This window comes from Blennius ocellaris (assembly GCF_963422515.1).
Source record: "Blennius ocellaris genome assembly, chromosome: 10".
NCBI classification, from domain to species: domain Eukaryota; kingdom Metazoa; phylum Chordata; class Actinopteri; order Blenniiformes; family Blenniidae; genus Blennius; species Blennius ocellaris.
The window spans coordinates 29,666,289-29,684,949 of record NC_137659.1 but is presented as its reverse complement, the minus strand read 5'-3'; the positions used below and the strand labels follow the sequence as shown (position 1 = coordinate 29,684,949).

Genomic DNA, 18,661 nt, shown 5'->3' with positions numbered 1-18,661 from the left:
CATCAGTCATTACTCAAGGGAAGGCAGGGAGCCGTGGCTTCCAGCCGGACCTCCCTCACACTGCCACCATTACCATACACTTCTCCTTTGAGTGGGGAGCCTCATCTGACCTTGCCTTTCAGGCAGAACCTCCATCTCTCTGCATCTGGTTTCCATTCCTCTGGCTTCTCTGCTGGTCACATACCAGCAGGACCACTGCTAGACCGAATCAGACAAGGTGGACAGCCAGGGGAAACTGGCACCAACCGCCTGCCTCTTCTGACTTCCTGTTTACATTTGAGAGCATGCAATGTCTGTTCAGTCTGTCTTGTTACACGTTTACCAACTTGAAATGAATAGTTCGATCAAATGGAAATAAGTAAGGTGTCTGATTTAGTTTTTGTCCAATTCAGTATTCTGAGATGTTTTTCTTCTTCCGAGAATTGTGAAGAAGGTTATCTGTGTTATCTCTGTACACAACGTGACTCAACAGCCTGAGCCAAGAGGAAGAATACATAAATGAAGTCTCCCATGTCAGGTTGGGTGAACTCAAACATGGCCGGAGGCTATAAAAAGTCAGAGATAAGACCAGCCGGGATTGATTCCCTCAGGAGAAAGTTTTCTTCAGCAATCAGCAGAACACGGGACATAACTTCACAAAGTGCATCCAGAAATCCTCTGGCTATCTGGATGATGTGTCATCAAGCGGAGTAAACACGTATTATCTCAACCAAACAGATCCACATGGGCACATACACACTATGTGCACACGGACTGCAGGTCCATGTTTCTGTCAAGCAAGCAGGTCTGACACATGAAACCAATTTAAATATACACATTACATCAATCAGGCAGGAAGCAGTTTTTCTGAGACTGTCCCGTTTGTGCTACAGGGATGGCGACAGGAAAAAAGTATTTTAGCCGAAGCTTCTGGGGGTCTGGGGGGCCACAGCCCCTCTGAAGATGAAGGTTTTTAAGCAATTTCTACAACCTTAGAAAACAGTCAGGAGAAACATGATGGCTCACAAACGTGAGGACAAAGGTTGTGTTTTTGGCCATGAATTAACCTGATTGCATGACTTCCTCAGGGATGATTTGTCAACATCCAAGGACAATCTATTAGATTTTGGGATCTTTTTGGGTAACTGTTTCCAAATAAATGCTAAAAGAAATGTCTCATACAAAACGGATGGGCGCTGCACCTCACGGAGGAGATCAGCGTCTCCTTTGGAGGACCGTGGTGAGCCGTCAGTTCCCTGGGAGAGGAGGGAGTGTTCATCAAGGCTGCAGCAAAGAAGCTGCCTGCGGCTAATTAGTCAAATGATTCATTTGAATCAGCAGTGGAAAACTGCCATCCCCAGTGCTGCTTAGACCTGAAGACCAGCAGACCAGAGGGTCTCCAGTGGAACCACCCCCCACCCTGACCATAGAACAAGGAACAGCTCTGGCAGGTGCTGGGTGGGCTCTGCATTACAACATCAACTCTTTGATGTGCTCCTTAAACTGTTGAGCAGTTGAGGCTGGGTTACTCTGCTGAAAAGGGCCTTTAGCTGCAGGATGCACCATTTTAATGAAGTCTGTGTGCCAGTGGATGGCCCCATGGTTCAGTTGTCTGTAATCCCCCACTGTTCTTCCTTCAGGGCTCACAGCAGTTTACAGTCCACAAAGTACCAGTTAAACACAAGTGATGATTATCAGAAAGTTATTTCAAGCAGCAAATCAGAAACAATAACTCAGCTACACAAGTCTTCAACACAATCCTATAAGTGACATTATTCACTATGGTGAGGTGGAACATCAAAGTCTGGTGAAGAGCAGCCCACCCTGTCGGAGGCCATTGACACCAGAAACCGGGTTCTGGGTGTGACCAGAGTACCAGCAGTCCCGCTGGAGCCGACTCACCAGGAACCAGGACGAGGACCTCAGTGAGGAGGGGCCATCCTGTTCGCTGCTATCTGTGCTGTCCTCTGAGTTACTTCCTGGGAGCTCCCAGTTCCCCCAAGATCTCTGCCTTTTCATCACTTTGTTTCGGCTGCTGCACCAGGACCAATGTCTCCCTCAGATCTCATCTGGATTACATCTTTGTCATTCTCCATGCATTTCCAAACATGGTGCACCTGATCGTCTTGGAACAAGCCTCCCAGAGGTAAATGCCGATAAGAGGCCATTGTGTAACACTAGCTGTAAACCTTGTCATCCTTCCTCTGCTCCACTACACAGGATGTGCACTTGGACCGATCACGTCAACTGACAGAACAGAAAACGGGTGAATTGCTGGCTCAGCCAATCAGATGGTCCTCTGACCGTGGCAGCGTACAGCCGATAAGAGACCGCCACCCCCTGTGAACAGATACATGCAATGTTTTCCACGTGATAAGTGTGCTGGCTCGAGGAGGGAAGCAAGACCGCCGTGCATGATGTCGCAGTCATTACTGCAGACTGTTACTTGTTAGTATGCTGGTTTCTGTCTGTCAACTGTCTCCTAACAGTGAACCTGAAAACACTCAATTACTGGAACAGCCCGGCCAGAGTCCTGACAATCACCCAAAGTCAAATATCCACAAAACCACAAGGTTATTGCCAAAAATACCCAATGGAGTCAGCCAGCAGTGTAGGAGGCTTGAGGAAGAGTGGGCCAACATCAGACTAGACATGTTCTACAGGGTGTTTAGAAACTTTCAGAAAGCTTTGGGGGTTTTCCTGGAGTGCTCCGTTACTTTTTAGAACATGGAGAAGCATTCTGACATTGAGCATTACATGACTTTGATATGAAAGTGCAGGCTCACTGATCTCCTACAGCCTGGTCAGTGTGAGGCCTTGACCCCCACAGTAACATCTGCCGAGGTTCCTGTAGAAAACAAGCACACAGGCCACTGAACCAAGGACCCAGGCTGAGGCTCAAAGAAGTACACTGAATCCAAATAGTCGCAGCACTTGTCTATACGAGAAGTCAAGGAAACTGGAAGGTCCGTGAAGCCGTTAAGAGATTTGATTGTGTTTTGTTGCACAGCAAGGAATCACTTAAAAGGATTCTCATTGAATAGCTTGAGGTTACAAATTCATTCAGCTCAAATGTCTTTATATAGCGCCAAATACAACAAAGAGACAGAAAATGAAAGTGAGAGAGAGAGAGAGAGAGAGAGGTAGCAGTAAAATAAAGAGAAATAAACACCTAATTTCTATTTAATGTATATCTGACATGTGGGGAGAACAGAACTCTGACATAAACAACTAATATCATTTCCATAAATTCAGCATCTGCTACATTCTGTTAAATATGAGAAAACTATATAAACAAAACTTTAAGATCTTCGTCTGAATCATGTGCTGCAGGTGGAGGTTCTTTGTGCTCCGACACCGTGGTGCACAGCATTTTAGCAGTTTGACTCTATACTCGTATTATTTCACTGCATGGAGGGTTTTATTTGGAATGATCCCAACAGATTTACTCTGAGAAGAGGCTTCACTCAGTGAGAGACCGCAGGAGGCTGAGATACTCTCAGGCTACAAGCCAACGTGTGTGCGTGCGTTTCAAGCATTAGATTTTCTCTATAAATTGATATTTTCCTTGATTCCTAATGTATACATTTAATGAAAATAAATTAAATGTTAAATAAGCCTGATTTATGGCGGTAGATTGTATTGTTGCTCATATGCAGTTATAGGGCAATATTTGGAATTGATGTAGTGGTAAGGACTTGGTGTTTAATAGCTAAACTGTGGTAACTTCTCTGTACATTTGTTAGACTTTTCCTAACAAGTTCCACTTTCTTTATGTGGGTTCAGTGCAGTTGAACATAGGGAATAATGAAGAATAATGAATTCTACAGTTACAAGTACATTTACTGTAAATTCCTGTAATTGCAGGGAGATGTTTATATAATCTTCATTTTGAACCAGTATGTTTGTCTATTCACACTCCATCTCCTGTTGTTTCACAAGATGGTTATTGGATAGTTTTACCCTGCAATCACTCATTGGCGTCACCAGTGACTGGTAACAAGTATGAATTGGGACATACCATGTGTATGTCTTGTGCAAGAAGAATGTTTCTAGTCATTGTACATAAACACTGGTATATTTTAAGAAATGGATGAAGAAGGTAATTTCCATCTCTGAGACAGACAGACAGACAGACAGACAGACAGACAGACAGACACCTAAAATAGCTGAAAACATGCTGAAATGCAGTTTATAGTTGTAGCTTCAGAAAGGTTCTACGTGGACGGTAGAAGTTGATGAGCAGCTTGTGAGCTGTGGGTTCGTCTGAGTGGAGGCTAAACACGTTCCGTGTCTCCAGGTGACATGCGGTTGTTAAGCAGCATATACAAATGTGTCTTTTGGAGATAAATGAGACTGTCCTCTGGTTCCGGCCTACAAATAAAATAAAGCAGCCCGAGCCCTGTCATGTTTACCCCGTTAGCGGTTAGCTCCTGTTAGCTGCGATGCTACATGACAGATGACAATATGTCGCCTCGGCCATGAAGCGTCTCCGGCTCCCAGCAGCCGTGGGGACCTTCCAGGTAAAAGCAGCAGAGGCGGAGGTGAAACAGCCGGACCGTGTCAGGAGCACACTCCAGCGGCTCCACGGCCGAACGGGAATGAATGGAGACGCGGAGCGGCTAACGGGCGCCGCTCGCCGCTGCTCGGCTCACCGTTTCCGGCTCAGTGTACCGTTACCCAGAGGAGCTTCGGGGCTCCGGGGCTCCGGGGCTAACCCTAACCCGCTCCACGTCCTGCGGAGGATTTCTGTTTTTATCTGAGGCTCCGGGTGGGAGCGCCTCAGTGGAGCTGGAATAAAGACGTTAGACAGCCGACATGTTAGCTCACAGCAGAGGAGGAGCAGCTCCGTGTCGAAGCTGCCCTGTCCGCCTCGAGCCCGGAGCCGGAGCCGGAGCAGGGAGCCCGGGGCCCGGGGCCCGGGGCCCGGAGCCCGGAGCCCCGAGCCCAATCCGTCTCGAGCGCTCACCTGTGAGGTGTTCAGCGGGAAGCTGCTGGCGTGGCTCCTCGGAGAGTCTCCATGTCTGTCCGCGAACCTTTCGTTTCTCCAAGGAGGACGCGCGAACCCGCCCGGTGGGTCCGCCTCCTGCGGCGTTCTGTGCGGAGCTCTGCGGGGCTCTGCGCGGCTCTGTGCGGAGCTCTGCGGGGCTCTGTGCGGAGATGTGTGGGGCTCTGCGGGACTCTGTGCGGCTCTGTGCGGAGCTCTGCGGGGCTCTGTGCGGAGATGTGCGGGGCTCTGCGGCGTTCTGTGCGGGCTCTGCGGGGCTCTGTGCGGAGATGTGCGGGGCTCTGCGGCGTTCTGTGCGGGGCTCTGCGGGGCTCTGTGTGGAGATGTGCGGGGCTCTGTGCGGGACTCTGTGCGGAGCTCTGCGGTGTTCTGTGCGGGGCTCTGTGCGGCTCTGTGCGGGGCTCTGCGGGGCTCTGTGTGGAGATGTGCGGGGCTCTGTGCGGAGCTCTGCGGCGTTCTGTGCGGGGCTCTGTGCGGGGCTCTGCGGCGTTCTGTGCGGGCTCTGCGGGGCTCTGTGCGGAGCTTTGCGGCGTTCTGTGCGGGGCTCTGTGCGTGGCCAGGACCAGGACATTTATTAAGTCCTGTTCCACACAAACCTGCTCACATGCTCTCTGAAGCTAACCCGCTTTGTTTCGGCGCTATAAAATCAACTGAATGCTTGCAGATTGTGTCAAACACTTTTACATTAATTTCTTAAGTTGAAGTATAGATACTAAAAAAAAATAACAATTTTGTAGAAGTCAAAGTATCAAGTCAAGCCTTTCCCTCAAGTACAAGTGTAAAACTGGTGGCTTCAAAACGACTTAAAGTGTAAAACTAAAAGTATTACTACTCGTCTGTATTTCCAGAAGAAAATGAAAATGTGAATGCTGAAGCTGAATAACGCTGAAAGCTGCAAATGTCCTGTGGAAATGTTTGTGTGCCTGCCTCTCTCCAGTCCGTTTTAATGGAGACTGTCCCAATGGAAGAGCTCTGACCAGTCCTGAGCCAACTCCATGCCAGTAACATAAAACATTAGATTACTCTGATCCACAGTAGCTGCATTTAGCATTAGTGTGGTTTAAAAGCAGTTGTGTTCCCTTGCTAAGAGCTGTCTGTGTCTGTCTGCTTGTTGGTAGTTTAGCACAACTGGTTAGTGGCTGTTTCTTTGTCATTAGTTCATAAATCTGTTTCAACTAACATCCAGGTGATGGAGCATCTTCCTCCACTGACTGATGTCATTTCAGATAAACAGATTTTAGAGCGTCTTCCTCCCACTGAGCATCTTCCCCATGAAGATGATTAAAAGTGAAGCAGGGCTGTATTCAAGTAGTCAAGGAACTTGCATAACACGGCTAAGAATTTGTGAGAAAGATCATGGCACGTTAACTTTATTGTGTTTACAACAGTAAAATGAGGGGTATCAATGTTTGCCACACGTGACACAAGACACATCAAGCAACACAAAGTAATTGATTCCTTACATTCATGGTTTGCTTCCTTTCCAGCAACGCCCAAAAGTTGATTTCAATAAAAGACACAGGAGGAAGCAGCTGGATTAACAGTTTATTGAACTGCAGTGTTTCATTGTGGGTGAATCTCTTCAGAGTCATCCTCTTCATCTCCTCCTCAGTTAGTCCTTCTTCTCGTCCTTGCCCTCCTCCTCCTCCGGGTTGTACACGCTGACGGTGAACTCCCCGGCCTCCGTGCCGTACTTGTTCTTGACCACCAGAGCATACTTGCCGGAGTCAGTCGTGCTGACGGCAGCGATGGTGATGCTGGCGAACTTGCCGTGTTCGAACTTGAGGCTGAAGTGATTGTCGGACAGCAGCTGCTTCTCGTTCTTCGTCCAGGACACCTCTGGCACCGGCTCACCCCAAACATTGCCCGTCAAATTCAGAGACTTGGGAAAGAAAAGAGGTTTTCATGTGATGTCATTGGGAAGAAGACAAGAGAAAATCCAGAGAAATGATAGAAGGAATCGCAGAATTCTAACAGTGCGAATAAAGCTGAGGTCTCCAACACTGATGACCAAAGAGCATTCAGTGCAATGAAATAAAATCCATCTGCAGCCTCAAAAACATGTGAAAAGTAAAAATAAAGATAAATAAATAAAAATATAGTTTTGCTTTACTCAAAAACAGTACTGTATTGTACATTTTAGATCCATAGCTCCTGAGTAAATTATTTCTCCACATCGTTATATTTTACCTTTTCAACTGGTTTATGTTATTTTACATATTTATGTTGTTTTTTGTCTTCAACATTGTTGACTGTTTCACGTTGATAGTCATTTTTCGATAACAATTTTGGTTGTTTAAGCCAGTGGTTCCCAACCTTTTTTGACCAGTGTACCCCTTGAGCTGGTTTCCATGTGAAAAGTACCCCCTCTCTCGTGTGTGATTATTCGCCTTAATGTGTACTTATATTTAACCCTTTGTCTTTCTATCCAACTGCTCAATTTAAATAAAACAATTATTGTGAGTGTAAAAACATACCTTTTAATGAGACACTTGCGCTTGCTTGTCTTTCATAAGTCTTTCATAATTCCTTTTTTCACTGGGCTCCCCTGTGCCTGCGTCCGAGGCGATGGTAGCAGTAGCGGTAGCTGGACGTTTACTCCTGCCTAGCCATGCATCCATGTTTACAGTCGGTATGCAGCTAGAGTTAGCTAGCTTCGCGAATCGTGCGCGCCCGCAGCAAGAACGTGAACCTTTTTTTTTTTTTTTTTAAAGCGCGCCACTTTATAGTCTTTTCATGTTATGTGCATTGTAGTGTTACAATCACTGTGGACGAACTGCTACTCATGGAAAATAAACGTATGGCCTTACTAAAATTCATGATATAATACAATATAATATAGTATAAATTTTTTTTTTGTGTGTGGATACTGTAGGCTAATTTATAATCTTTCTGCGTACCCCCTGCAATACCCTCGCGTACCCCTAGGGGTCCGTGTACCCCCGGTTGGGAGTCACTGGTTTAAGCCATTTGAGCAGTTTTACAGTGGTTAGCACTTATTAAAAGTTTTACCTTTCTAAAGCTGTCCCCGGTGGTTTTATCACTTTTAACTGATCATCATTACGCTACAGTATTTTTTGTTAAAGCTGCAGGTAAAGCAGCAAGTTGTCAGTGAAAGTAAATCATTAAAACTGAGACTTTTCATTATTTGGATTATTTTAAATAATCTGTATCTCCTCTTACCAAGAGAAGATACAGATTTTACTGGAGACATTTTTCAACCTTTCTTTTCTTAAAATGAAACATCCAAACCTTCAACTGTGAGAGAAGAGTCCTTTGGAAAGATAAGACAGCTGTGTAAATAGAATAAAAATGCTTGTTTGGATATAATTGGGAGAAATCTTCTTGGACCCACGACAAAGGAAGGTAGAGTCACTACAGAGGAAAGGTAGCGTCACTAGAGATACGGTTGAGTCACTACAGAGGAGAGGTAGAGTCACTACATAGGAAAGGTAAAGTCACTAGAGTTAATGTAGAGTCACGACAGAGAAGAGGTAGAGTCACTACAAAGGAGAGGTAGAGTCACTACAGAGGAATGGCAGAGTCACCGCAGTGGAGAGGTAGAGTCACTACAGTGGAGAAGTAGATTCACTACAGAGGGGAGGTAGAGTCACAACAAAGGAGAGGTAGAGTCACTATAAGAAAGGAAGAGTCACTACAGTGGAGAGGTAGAGTCCCTAAAAAGGAGAGGTAGAGTTACTATAGAGGAGAGGTAGAGTCACCAGAGGACAGGTAGAGTCACTACAGAGGAGAGGTAGAGTCACTACAGAGGAAGGTAGGGTCACTACAGAGGAGAGGTAGAGTCACTCGAGGTCAGGTATAGTCACTACAGAGGAGAGGTAGAGTCACTAGAGGTCAGGTATAGTCACTACAGAGGAAAGGTAGAGTTACTACAGAGGAAGCTAGAGTCACTACAGAGGAAGGTAGAGTCACTACAGAGGAAGGTAGAGTCACTACAGTGGAGAGGTAGAGTCACTACAGTGGAGAGGTAGAGTAGCAGGAGCATGGGTAGAGTCACTACAGTGGAGAGGTAGAGTCACTAGAAGACAGGTAGAGTCACTACAGTGGAGAGATAGAGTCACTAGAGGACAGGTAGAGTCACTACAGAGGAGAGGTAAAGTCACTACAGAGGAGAGGTAGAGTCACTACAGAGGAAGGTAGAGTCACTACAGAGGAGAGGTAGAGTCACTACAGAGGAAGGTAGAGTCACTACAGAGGAGAGGTAGAGTCACTACAGAGGAAGGTAGGGTCACTACAGAGGAGAGGTAGAGTCACTCGAGGTCAGGTATAGTCACTACAGAGGAGAGGTAGAGTCACTAGAGGTCAGGTATAGTCACTACAGAGGAAAGGTAGAGTTACTACAGAGGAAGCTAGAGTCACTACAGAGGAAGGTAGAGTCTCTACAGAGGAAGGTAGAGTCACTACAGTGGAGAGGTAGAGTCACTAGAGGAGAGGTATAGTAACTACAGAGGAGATGTAGAGTCACTACAGAGGAAAGGTATAGTCACTACAGAGGAAGGTATAGTCACTAAAGAGGAAGGTAGAGTCACTACAGAGGAAGGTAGAGTCACTACAGTGGAGAGGTAGAGTCACTAGAGGAGAGATATAGTAACTACAGAGGAGATGTAGAGTCACTACAGAGGAAAGGTATAGTCACTACAGAGGAAGGTATAGTCACTAAAGAGGAAGGTAGAGTCACTACAGAGGAAGGTAGAGTCACTATAGAGGAGAGGTAGAGTCACTACAGAGGAAGGTAGAGTCACTATAGAGGAGAGGTAGAGTCACTACAGAGGAGAGGTAGAGTCACTACAGTGGAGAGGTAGAGTCACTACAGAGGAAGGTAGAGTCACTACAGAGGAAGGTAGAGTCACTAGAGGTCAGGTATAGTCACTACAGAGGAAAGGTAGAGTCACTACAGAGGAAGGTAGAGTCACTAGAGGTCAGGTATAGTCACTACAGAGGAAAGGTAGAGTCACTACAGAGGAAGGTAGAGTCACCAGACGTCAGGTAGAGTCACTACAGAGGAAGGTAGAGTCACTAGACGTCAGGTAGAGTCACTACAGAGGAAGGTAGAGTCACTACAGAGGAAGGTAGAGTCACTCGAGGAGAGGTAGAGTCACTACAGAGGAAGCTAGAGTCACTACAGAGGAAGGTAGAGTCACTAGACATCAGGTAGAGTCACTACAGAGGAGAGGTATAGTCACTAGAGGAGAGGTAGAGTCACTACAGAGGAAAGGTAGAGTCACTAGACGTCAGGTAGAGTCACTACAGAGGAAGGTAGAGTCACTAGAGCAGTGATTCCCAACCGGGGGTACACGGACCCCTAGGGGTACGCGAGGGTATTGCAGGGGGTACGCAGAAAGATTATAAATTAGCCTACAGTATCCACACACAAAAAAATTTTTTATACTATATTATATTGTATTATATCATGAATTTTAGTAAGGCCATACGTTTATTTTCCATGAGTAGCAGTTCGTCCACAGTGATTGTAACACTACAATGCACATAACATGAAAAGACTATGAAGTGGCGCGCTTTTAAAAAAAAAAAAAAAAAGGTTCACGTTCTTGCTGCGGGCGCGCACGATTCGCGAAGCTAGCTAACTCTAGCTGCATACCGACTGTAAACATGGATGCATGGCTAGGCAGGAGTAAACGTCCAGCTACCGCTACTGCTACCGTCGCCTCGGACGCAGGCACAGGGGAGCCCAGTGAAAAAAGGAATTATGAAAGACTTATGAAAGACAAGCAAGCGCAAGTGTCTCATTAAAAGGTATGTTTTTACACTCACAATAATTGTTTTATTTAAATGAGCAGTTGGATAGAAAGACAAAGGGTTAAATATAAGTACACATTAAGGCGAATAATCACACACGAGAGAGGGGGTACTTTTCACATGGAAACCAGCTCAAGGGGTACACTGGTCAAAAAAGGTTGGGAACCACTGCACTAGAGGTCAGGTAGAGTCACTCGAGGAGAGGTAGAGTCACTACAGAGGCAGCTAGAGTCACTACAGTAGAGAGGTAGAGTCACTAAAAAGGAGAGGTAGAGTTACTATAGAGGAGAGGTAGAGTCACCAGAGGACAGGTAGAGTCACGACAGTGGAGAGGGAGAGTCACTAGAGGACAGGTAGAGTCACTACAGCGGAGAGGTAGAGTAGCAGGAGCATGGGTAGAGTCACTACAGTGGAGAGGTAGAGTCACTAGAAGACAGGTAGAGTCACTACAGAGGAGAGGTAAAGTCACTACAGAGGAGAGGTAGAGTCACTACAGAGGAAGGTAGAGTCACTACAGAGGAGGGGTAGAGTCACTACAGAGGAAGGTAGGGTTACTACAGAGGAGGGGTAGAGTCACTCGAGGTCAGGTATAGTCACTACAGAGGAGAGGTAGAGTCACTAGAGGTCAGGTATAGTCACTACAGAGGAAAGGTAGAGTTACTACAGAGGAAGCTAGAGTCACTACAGAGGAAGGTAGAGTCACTACAGTGGAGAGGTAGAGTCACTAGAGGAGAGGTATAGTAACTACAGAGGAGATGTAGAGTCACTACAGAGGAAAGGTATAGTCACTACAGAGGAAGGTATAGTCACTAAAGAGGAAGGTAGAGTCACTACAGAGGAAGGTAGAGTCTCTACAGAGGAAGGTAGAGTCACTACAGTGGAGAGGTAGAGTCACTAGAGGAGAGATATAGTAACTACAGAGGAGATGTAGAGTCACTACAGAGGAAAGGTATAGTCACTACAGAGGAAGGTATAGTCACTAAAGAGGAAGGTAGAGTCACTACAAAGGAAGGTAGAGTCACTATAGAGGAGAGGTAGAGTCACTACAGAGGAAGGTAGAGTCACTATAGAGGAGAGGTAGAGTCACTACAGAGGAGAGGTAGTCACTACAGTGGAGAGGTAGAGTCACTACAGAGGAAGGTAGAGTCACTACAGAGGAAGGTAGAGTCACTAGAGGTCAGGTATAGTCACTACAGAGGAAAGGTAGAGTCACTACAGAGGAAGGTAGAGTCACTAGAGGTCAGGTATAGTCACTACAGAGGAAAGGTAGAGTCACTACAGAGGAAGGTAGAGTCACTAGACGTCAGGTAGAGTCACTACAGAGGAAGGTAGAGTCACTAGACGTCAGGTAGAGTCACTACAGAGGAAGGTAGAGTCACTACAGAGGAAGGTAGAGTCACTCGAGGAGAGGTAGAGTCACTACAGAGGAAGCTAGAGTCACTACAGAGGAAGGTAGAGTCACTAGACATCAGGTAGAGTCACTACAGAGGAGAGGTATAGTCACTAGAGGAGAGGTAGAGTCACTAGACGTCAGGTAGTCACTACAGAGGAAGGTAGAGTCACTACAGAGGAGAGGTATAGTCACTAGAGGAGAGGTAGAGTCACTACAGAGGAAAGGTAGAGTCACTAAACGTCAGGTAGAGTCACTACAGAGGAAGGTAGAGTCACTAGAGGTCAGGTAGAGTCACTACAGAGGAAGGTAGAGTCACTACAGAGGAAGGTAGAGTCACTAGAGGTCAGGTAGAGTCACTACAGAGGAAGGTAGAGTCACTACAGAGGAAGGTAGAGTCACTAGAGGTCAGGTAGAGTCACTACAGAGGAAGGTAGAGTCACTAGAGGTCAGGTAGAGTCACTACAGAGGAGAGGTATAGTCACTAGAGGAGAGGTAGAGTCACTACAGAGGAAAGGTAGAGTCACTAGACGTCAGGTAGAGTCACTACAGAGGAAGGTAGAGTCACTAGAGGTCAGGTAGAGTCACTACAGAGGAGAGGTATAGTCACTAGAGGAGAGGTAGAGTCACTACAGAGGAAAGGTAGAGTCACTAGACGTCAGGTAGAGTCACTACAGAGGAAGGTAGAGTCACTAGAGGTCAGGTAGAGTCACTCGAGGAGAGGTAGAGTCACTACAGAGGAAGCTAGAGTCACTACAGAGGCAGCTAGAGTCACTACAGAGGAGAGCTAGAGTCACTGAAGTCACGACAGAGGTTGTAGAGCCACATGTAACTCCACAGCTGTGGGTTTGTGTGAACACTGGCTTGGTGTGGCGTATTTACCTTTCCCTCCTGGATTGCCACCACATCTGGCAGACCACCAACAACACGAGCGCGGTCTGAGCAGGAAACAAGAAAGAGTGAAGCCAGTCAGTCATCGCTAGCTAACTGTTCACTGATCATCATTTACACTGGATTTGTTATGGCAAAGAGCACTCAGATATCTGAAAGAGGTTGACACAGAGAACTTTAAAACATGCAGGAGTCACAGTGTACACTTCTGTACACGTTATAGTTCTAAGATACAAATGATGAAGCTCCATTGGTCCAAACAGTGAATATAAATGTGGGTGTGTTGGACTGTGTGTGTCAGCCCTGTGATGGATGTCCTCCTCTGTATTTCATTTGTTATCTGGCAGCCTCCTCTCACCCTAACTTAGATCCATTCTTCAAATGGAAAATGTCAACCTTTATCACTTCGCGTTGTGCTCTTTCCAGGTAAACTGGAGGTTCATGATTTTCACCTCATGCTTTTTGCTTTGAAGTTTTTGGTGTTCACTGAGATTTTCACTTTCAAATTCACTGGCGTCAATTCAAGGAGGGTAAAGTTTATTTCTGTCAGCGACCTCTGCATCTTCAATCCCAGGTTAAATATTAAACACGGCTAGATTCAGGGGAGGGTACGTCACTTTATAGAGCCTTCAAGAAAAAAAGAAGCACTTACTTCTCTCTGCGATGGCTGCAGCCCTGAGAAGGACACACACACACACACACACACACACACACACACACACACACACACACACACACACACACACACACACACACACACACACACACACACGCACACACACACACACACACACACACACACACACACACACACACACACACACACACACACACACACACACACACACACACACAGATTGTCAGAAGTATCTTAAAATGGCATCATGGTTATTCTGACGCTGTACAATAGCAGGAAATGTATTCAGAAAGCGTCCGTGAAGGATCCAGTGAGAGCACACAGGATATATTTAGTTTGTAGGGAAAGAGAGTGCATCTGTGTAAACATCCTGTACACACAGATAAACACTATGTTTGGTAATAAGGCAAAAGATGGACGGGCTGAGATGGGTTCATTCACTTACTTGAGCTTCTGGAATTCTTCAAACGCGTCCTCCCACGCTGCAACACAACACAACAATCAGGGTGTTGTTGCATAAGAAGAGCCAATCATCCTGACCTCCTGCTTTTAGACTACAGATTCACAGCTTTCAAAGTGTGGAGCGGCACCCTGCTGAGAGGGGGCAGCAGCAGGAACATCTCTGGCTTTTATTTAGGCATATGTGTCATCCTCCCACACTTAGAAAAGCCCAGCTTTAGAGCATCTTCCTCCATCTCACTTGAACTCACCTTTGCCGCTCAGCTCAAAGACTCTCTTGACTCCGTCCTTGCCATCAAAGATGTCCATGGCGTACTTGCCCTTGTCCTTCTCCGTGGGCTCATTGATCTTAAGCCAGAGCTGCTCTCCAGTGGCTCCGGCTTTCACTCTCTCTGACGCAGAGATCTTTGTGTCTCTGTACAAGACAAAATGGCTTTAATGTCCTGAAACTAAGCTGAACTTGGACTTTAACATCGAGCAGTAATCACACCTGAACCCAACCTGCAATCATTAATGTAGTTGTAGTAGCATTGTTGATTTCTTTTCCGTCCCTGAGGTTTGACTTTACCTGATCTGTAATAGCTGCAGCCTTCTGAGAGATCCCTTTTAGAAACTTGGATGATTGTACGATCAATACATACCACTTTTGAAGATCATTTACTCATGAACTGATGAAACTTTTAGACTACAGAGCATCTTCCTCCCACTAACTGATATAACTTCATCTAAGATCCAGGTTGATGCTACTGGTCAATGAAGGCCCACACATTCAGACTATGAAACACTTTTTATCCTTTAGCCATCAGACATCAGACAGCCGAGCTGGACAATCGTGTTTATTTATATACGTTTAGGCTTATCTTATCAATACCTCATCTTCCTTCCACTAACTGATAAAACATCAGGTGAATCTAATAAGTGAATCAGTCATTACACCGACCTACACAGGTCAATACTACAGCTGCATTACTGAAATGTGTTTCACTGATTAGGTTGTGAAACATAGAATGGTTTGCATTACTAATGAGCGCCACACTGCTGACTGTGGTCTTCAGGTTTTCCAGTACTGGGGTGTGAATGCAGGTTTGAAGGTAAATTATTAAGTAAAGTCTAAGGGATCAGGTGATGATGTGCTTACTTGTGCAGCCAGCCAACACGCAGGTCCTCGTGATTATACTTGACCACAGACTGGAGGATGATGCCATGTTCAGTACTGACCACCTGTATGTCACTGGCAGAGTTGGCTAAATAGATGAAAAACAGAAAAAAAGCCACTAGCCCTTCTCGCTATAGTTCTTTAAAACCAATACAAACAGTTGTGTTTACAGAGTTTTAATAAATGTAGCTTCTTTGTATGGATTTCTGTAATGTCTGGCCTGTCAGTTCTACTTTATAAGTGCCATCCTCAAAAAAAGTTAAAAAAATATATTTTGTTCTGTCTTCAATCTCTGAAATGTGACTTTTTATTTCTTTGAGTTCAAAATGATCATTTTTCTAAAGTATGAATTCCAACTTTTTAAAAAGAATTCTGAAATTTCAGTCAGAACTTGTATTTTCTTCTCAGTATTCTGACTTTGTTTTGAGGATTTTTACTTTCTCATGTGTCCCTCATCCAGTCTTCCTCTCTGCTGCCAGTGTGACTGTCAGTGACTCACCGATGACCCTGAACAGCTCATTCATTACAGCCTGGTATCCTGGTAAGAAAGCACAACATCAATCAACATCACATTCTCTGCTATCACTCCTTTTCGTTCTGTTGAGTTCCACCTTCCCCCTTCAGTCGCTTTCTGACGCAGTCATGAGCGTCTTACCTGCGTCTGTCAGGTTGAAGGTGCTCTTGTCTCTGCCTCTGTCGTCCTTCAGGAAGACCTCGTACACTCCTGCATCGTGCTTGGAGATCTGAGGTGGAAGTGGAAAGACACGTCAGTGTCACAGAGCAGTGGAGCTTTTCAGCTGGACAGAGGGAGACGCAATGTAATATTGGGACAGACGGAAGGAAAGGCAGAGCGACGAAACCGAAAAGGCAAAGCTTTTCTCCTGCTTGAAGTGATGCAGGTGACACACAAACACATGGAGACGCAACAGGAGACAGATGGAGAAATTAGGCGTGAACTTATGGCAGAAAGCTTATGTCCAGACTTTAGGTCTTGGCGGCGGGGGCACTTCCACTGCAGCTGTTTTTTTCCTCTCTTTTTCTTTTGGTTTCTCTTGCTTAATAACCCACTGTGAATTAGACAGACAAGCCGGTTACTGCAGATGCCGCGGGACAGGAGCTCATGCACTGACATCCACCTCCTCTCTAACATTCAGCCCCGTGAAACCTCCACAGAACCTCATCGGCGCAAAATACCAACCGCCGTGTGGTCACCGTGGAGTGCAGGAAGCTCACTAGTGTTGGAGATGAATGGATGAAATGAACTGAACACACAGACCAGCCACATACTACAGCGACATCATATGGACATCAATGTTGAAAAGTTAAAACCAATATCAATAAATAAAGTCAATCTGAAAGCTCAGTTTCATAAAGGCTGGGACATGATCCAGGAAAAACTAACTGCAGATTGATTTAAACCCCCAAATTAATCTAAACTGTGCAGAACCAAATCAGAAATATTGATATCAAATTAGTGAAACAGGTGCAAGAAAGATGTATGAGGTAAGGTAAGGTAAGGTAAGGTAAGGTAAGGTAAGGTAAGGTAAGGTAAGGTAAGATAAGATAAGATAAGATAAGATAAGATAAGATAAGATAAGATAAGATAAGATAAGATAAGATAAGATAAGATAAGATCAGATCAGATCAGATCAGATCAGATCAGATCAGATAAGATCAGATCAGATCAGATCAGATAAGATAAGATCAGATCAGATCAGATCAGATCAGATCAGATCAGATCAGATCAGATAAGATAAGATCAGATCAGATCAGATCAGATCAGATCAGATCAGATCAGATCAGATCAGATAAGATAAGATAAGATAAGATAAGATAAGATAAGATAAGATAAGATCAGATCAGATCAGATCAGATCAGATCAGATCAGATCAGATCAGATCAGATCAGATCAGATCAGATCAGATCAGATCAGATCAGATCAGATAAGATAAGACTGACATCAAAGTCAAGACAAAATATTAAATTGAGGAACTGTCACTGTCTAAATGTTTCCCTTGAACGTTTGTCAGTTCAATTTGGGGCAAGAACAATTGGGTTTAATTGAGTTGCATATCCTGACAATCAGTTGCATACTAGTGACCCAGCTTCTCAAGAACTGAGGTTATACTAATGTTCTAAATACAAAATGGGGGGAACCTCGGTTCAAATGCGTTGAGGTTGCTGATGTGCTGACTCAGCACTCAGTATGTGAACATTCTAGAAGTATTTCATCATTTATGATGTGTGTGTCAGAGAGGGATAGGTGGCTGAGCAACATGTAGTCCAGCTCTACGAGCAAAGCGTGGCAGCGGCAAGCGTTTGACTCATAGGCTCCTGAATCCGCCTGATGGCTGACCTTTCCAATATTAAAGGTCAGGTCGCCATCCTTCCTCTCAATTTTCTTGGCATCCTCATCATCATCGGCGATCCCGATGCAGTCCTTCGACCAGGTGATCTCAGTTTCTGCTCTCACATTTCCGATCTTGAGGACGAAAAGACAAATGAAAACAGTGAGATAACCTCACCGCTCCTCTGATGGATGATGGCTGAATGAATGTGGTTGTTTTTCACTCTGTTACCTTGCATTTCAAGAGCACATCACACTCTGGAGTAACTGTGAAGTCCAGGTACTCAACAAAGTGAGGACCTGTGGACCGGCACAGGAAGTAAGTTGTGAAACTTGCCTTTTTTTCACTGCAGGGAGAATAAACCTGTCAAAACGTAAAGTCTGATGTCTTACCTTGCTTCCTGACCCATTCTGCTCGTTCAAACTCAGACTTCTTTTGAAGCTCCCGGAATTCTAGAAAAGCAAAATAAGAAAATATCTGATGATCTGATTTCCATTGTTAGAATAGAATAGAATAGAATAGAATAGAATAGAATAGAATAGAGTAGAATAGAATAGAATAGAATAGAGTAGAACTAAGTGCACCAGGAGGGCGTCAGCTCCATCAGCAATAACAAGGCGAACAGGGATGAAGAGCTGTCGTCTGCTGCCTCTCAGTGGAGTGCAGCTGTAATTGCAGTAAAGTCACTCGTTCTGAGTAACTTCAGTCAGAATCCTTTAAAAAACTCAGCTGTCTCCATTGCTTCCATATTCAGAGTCTTACCATCTCCGATGAGCACCAGACTGGTTGCACCCTTGGCTTTTCCATCCACCAGGTTGAAGGTGAACGTCCCCTCATCGGTGACTTCCAGGGAGTCCATGAACATTTCAATGACGCCTGTGGATTTGTCGAAGTTCATGGTGTATTTCTGAGCGCAACAAGGTAAAGAAGAACCATTGATTGTTAATGTGGGACCTACTTTAGGATTTGAGTAAATGAGGTAAATGAGTGAGGTGGAGTGGAGTGCGCCTCGAAC

At 45.2% G+C, this 18,661-nt stretch overlaps 2 protein-coding genes across 7 annotated transcripts in view; both read right to left on the bottom strand.

The window, feature by feature from the left end:
• lpin2 (lipin 2) overlaps nt 1-5,057 on the bottom strand; it is a 46,041-nt gene extending 40,984 nt beyond the window's left edge. For 5 of the 6 annotated variants that reach the window (XM_080504011.1, XM_080504012.1, XM_080504013.1 and 2 more), the window contains exon 1: nt 1,882-2,172. In XM_080504011.1, coding sequence (XP_080360137.1) covers nt 1,882-1,998 — 117 coding nt within the window. In that variant the 5' untranslated portion in view covers nt 1,999-2,172. Of the gene's footprint in view, nt 1-1,881; nt 2,173-4,948 lie in introns of those variants that run through there. The other variant, XM_080504008.1, reaches the window with a different exon arrangement.
• Nucleotides 5,058-6,519: 1,462 nt separating this feature from the next.
• myom1a (myomesin 1a (skelemin)) overlaps nt 6,520-18,661 on the bottom strand; it is a 44,988-nt gene continuing 32,846 nt past the window's right edge. Inside the window, exons 26-37 of the mRNA XM_080504092.1 lie at nt 18,409-18,553; nt 18,039-18,098; nt 17,878-17,945; nt 17,655-17,780; nt 15,954-16,041; nt 15,798-15,836; nt 15,281-15,386; nt 14,394-14,557; nt 14,129-14,165; nt 13,699-13,721; nt 13,038-13,093; nt 6,520-6,869 (exon numbers count right to left, since the gene is read on the bottom strand). Coding sequence (XP_080360218.1) covers nt 6,600-6,869; nt 13,038-13,093; nt 13,699-13,721; nt 14,129-14,165; nt 14,394-14,557; nt 15,281-15,386; nt 15,798-15,836; nt 15,954-16,041; nt 17,655-17,780; nt 17,878-17,945; nt 18,039-18,098; nt 18,409-18,553 — 1,182 coding nt within the window. The 3' untranslated portion in view covers nt 6,520-6,599. The remainder of the gene's footprint in view (nt 6,870-13,037; nt 13,094-13,698; nt 13,722-14,128; nt 14,166-14,393; nt 14,558-15,280; nt 15,387-15,797; nt 15,837-15,953; nt 16,042-17,654; nt 17,781-17,877; nt 17,946-18,038; nt 18,099-18,408; nt 18,554-18,661) is intronic.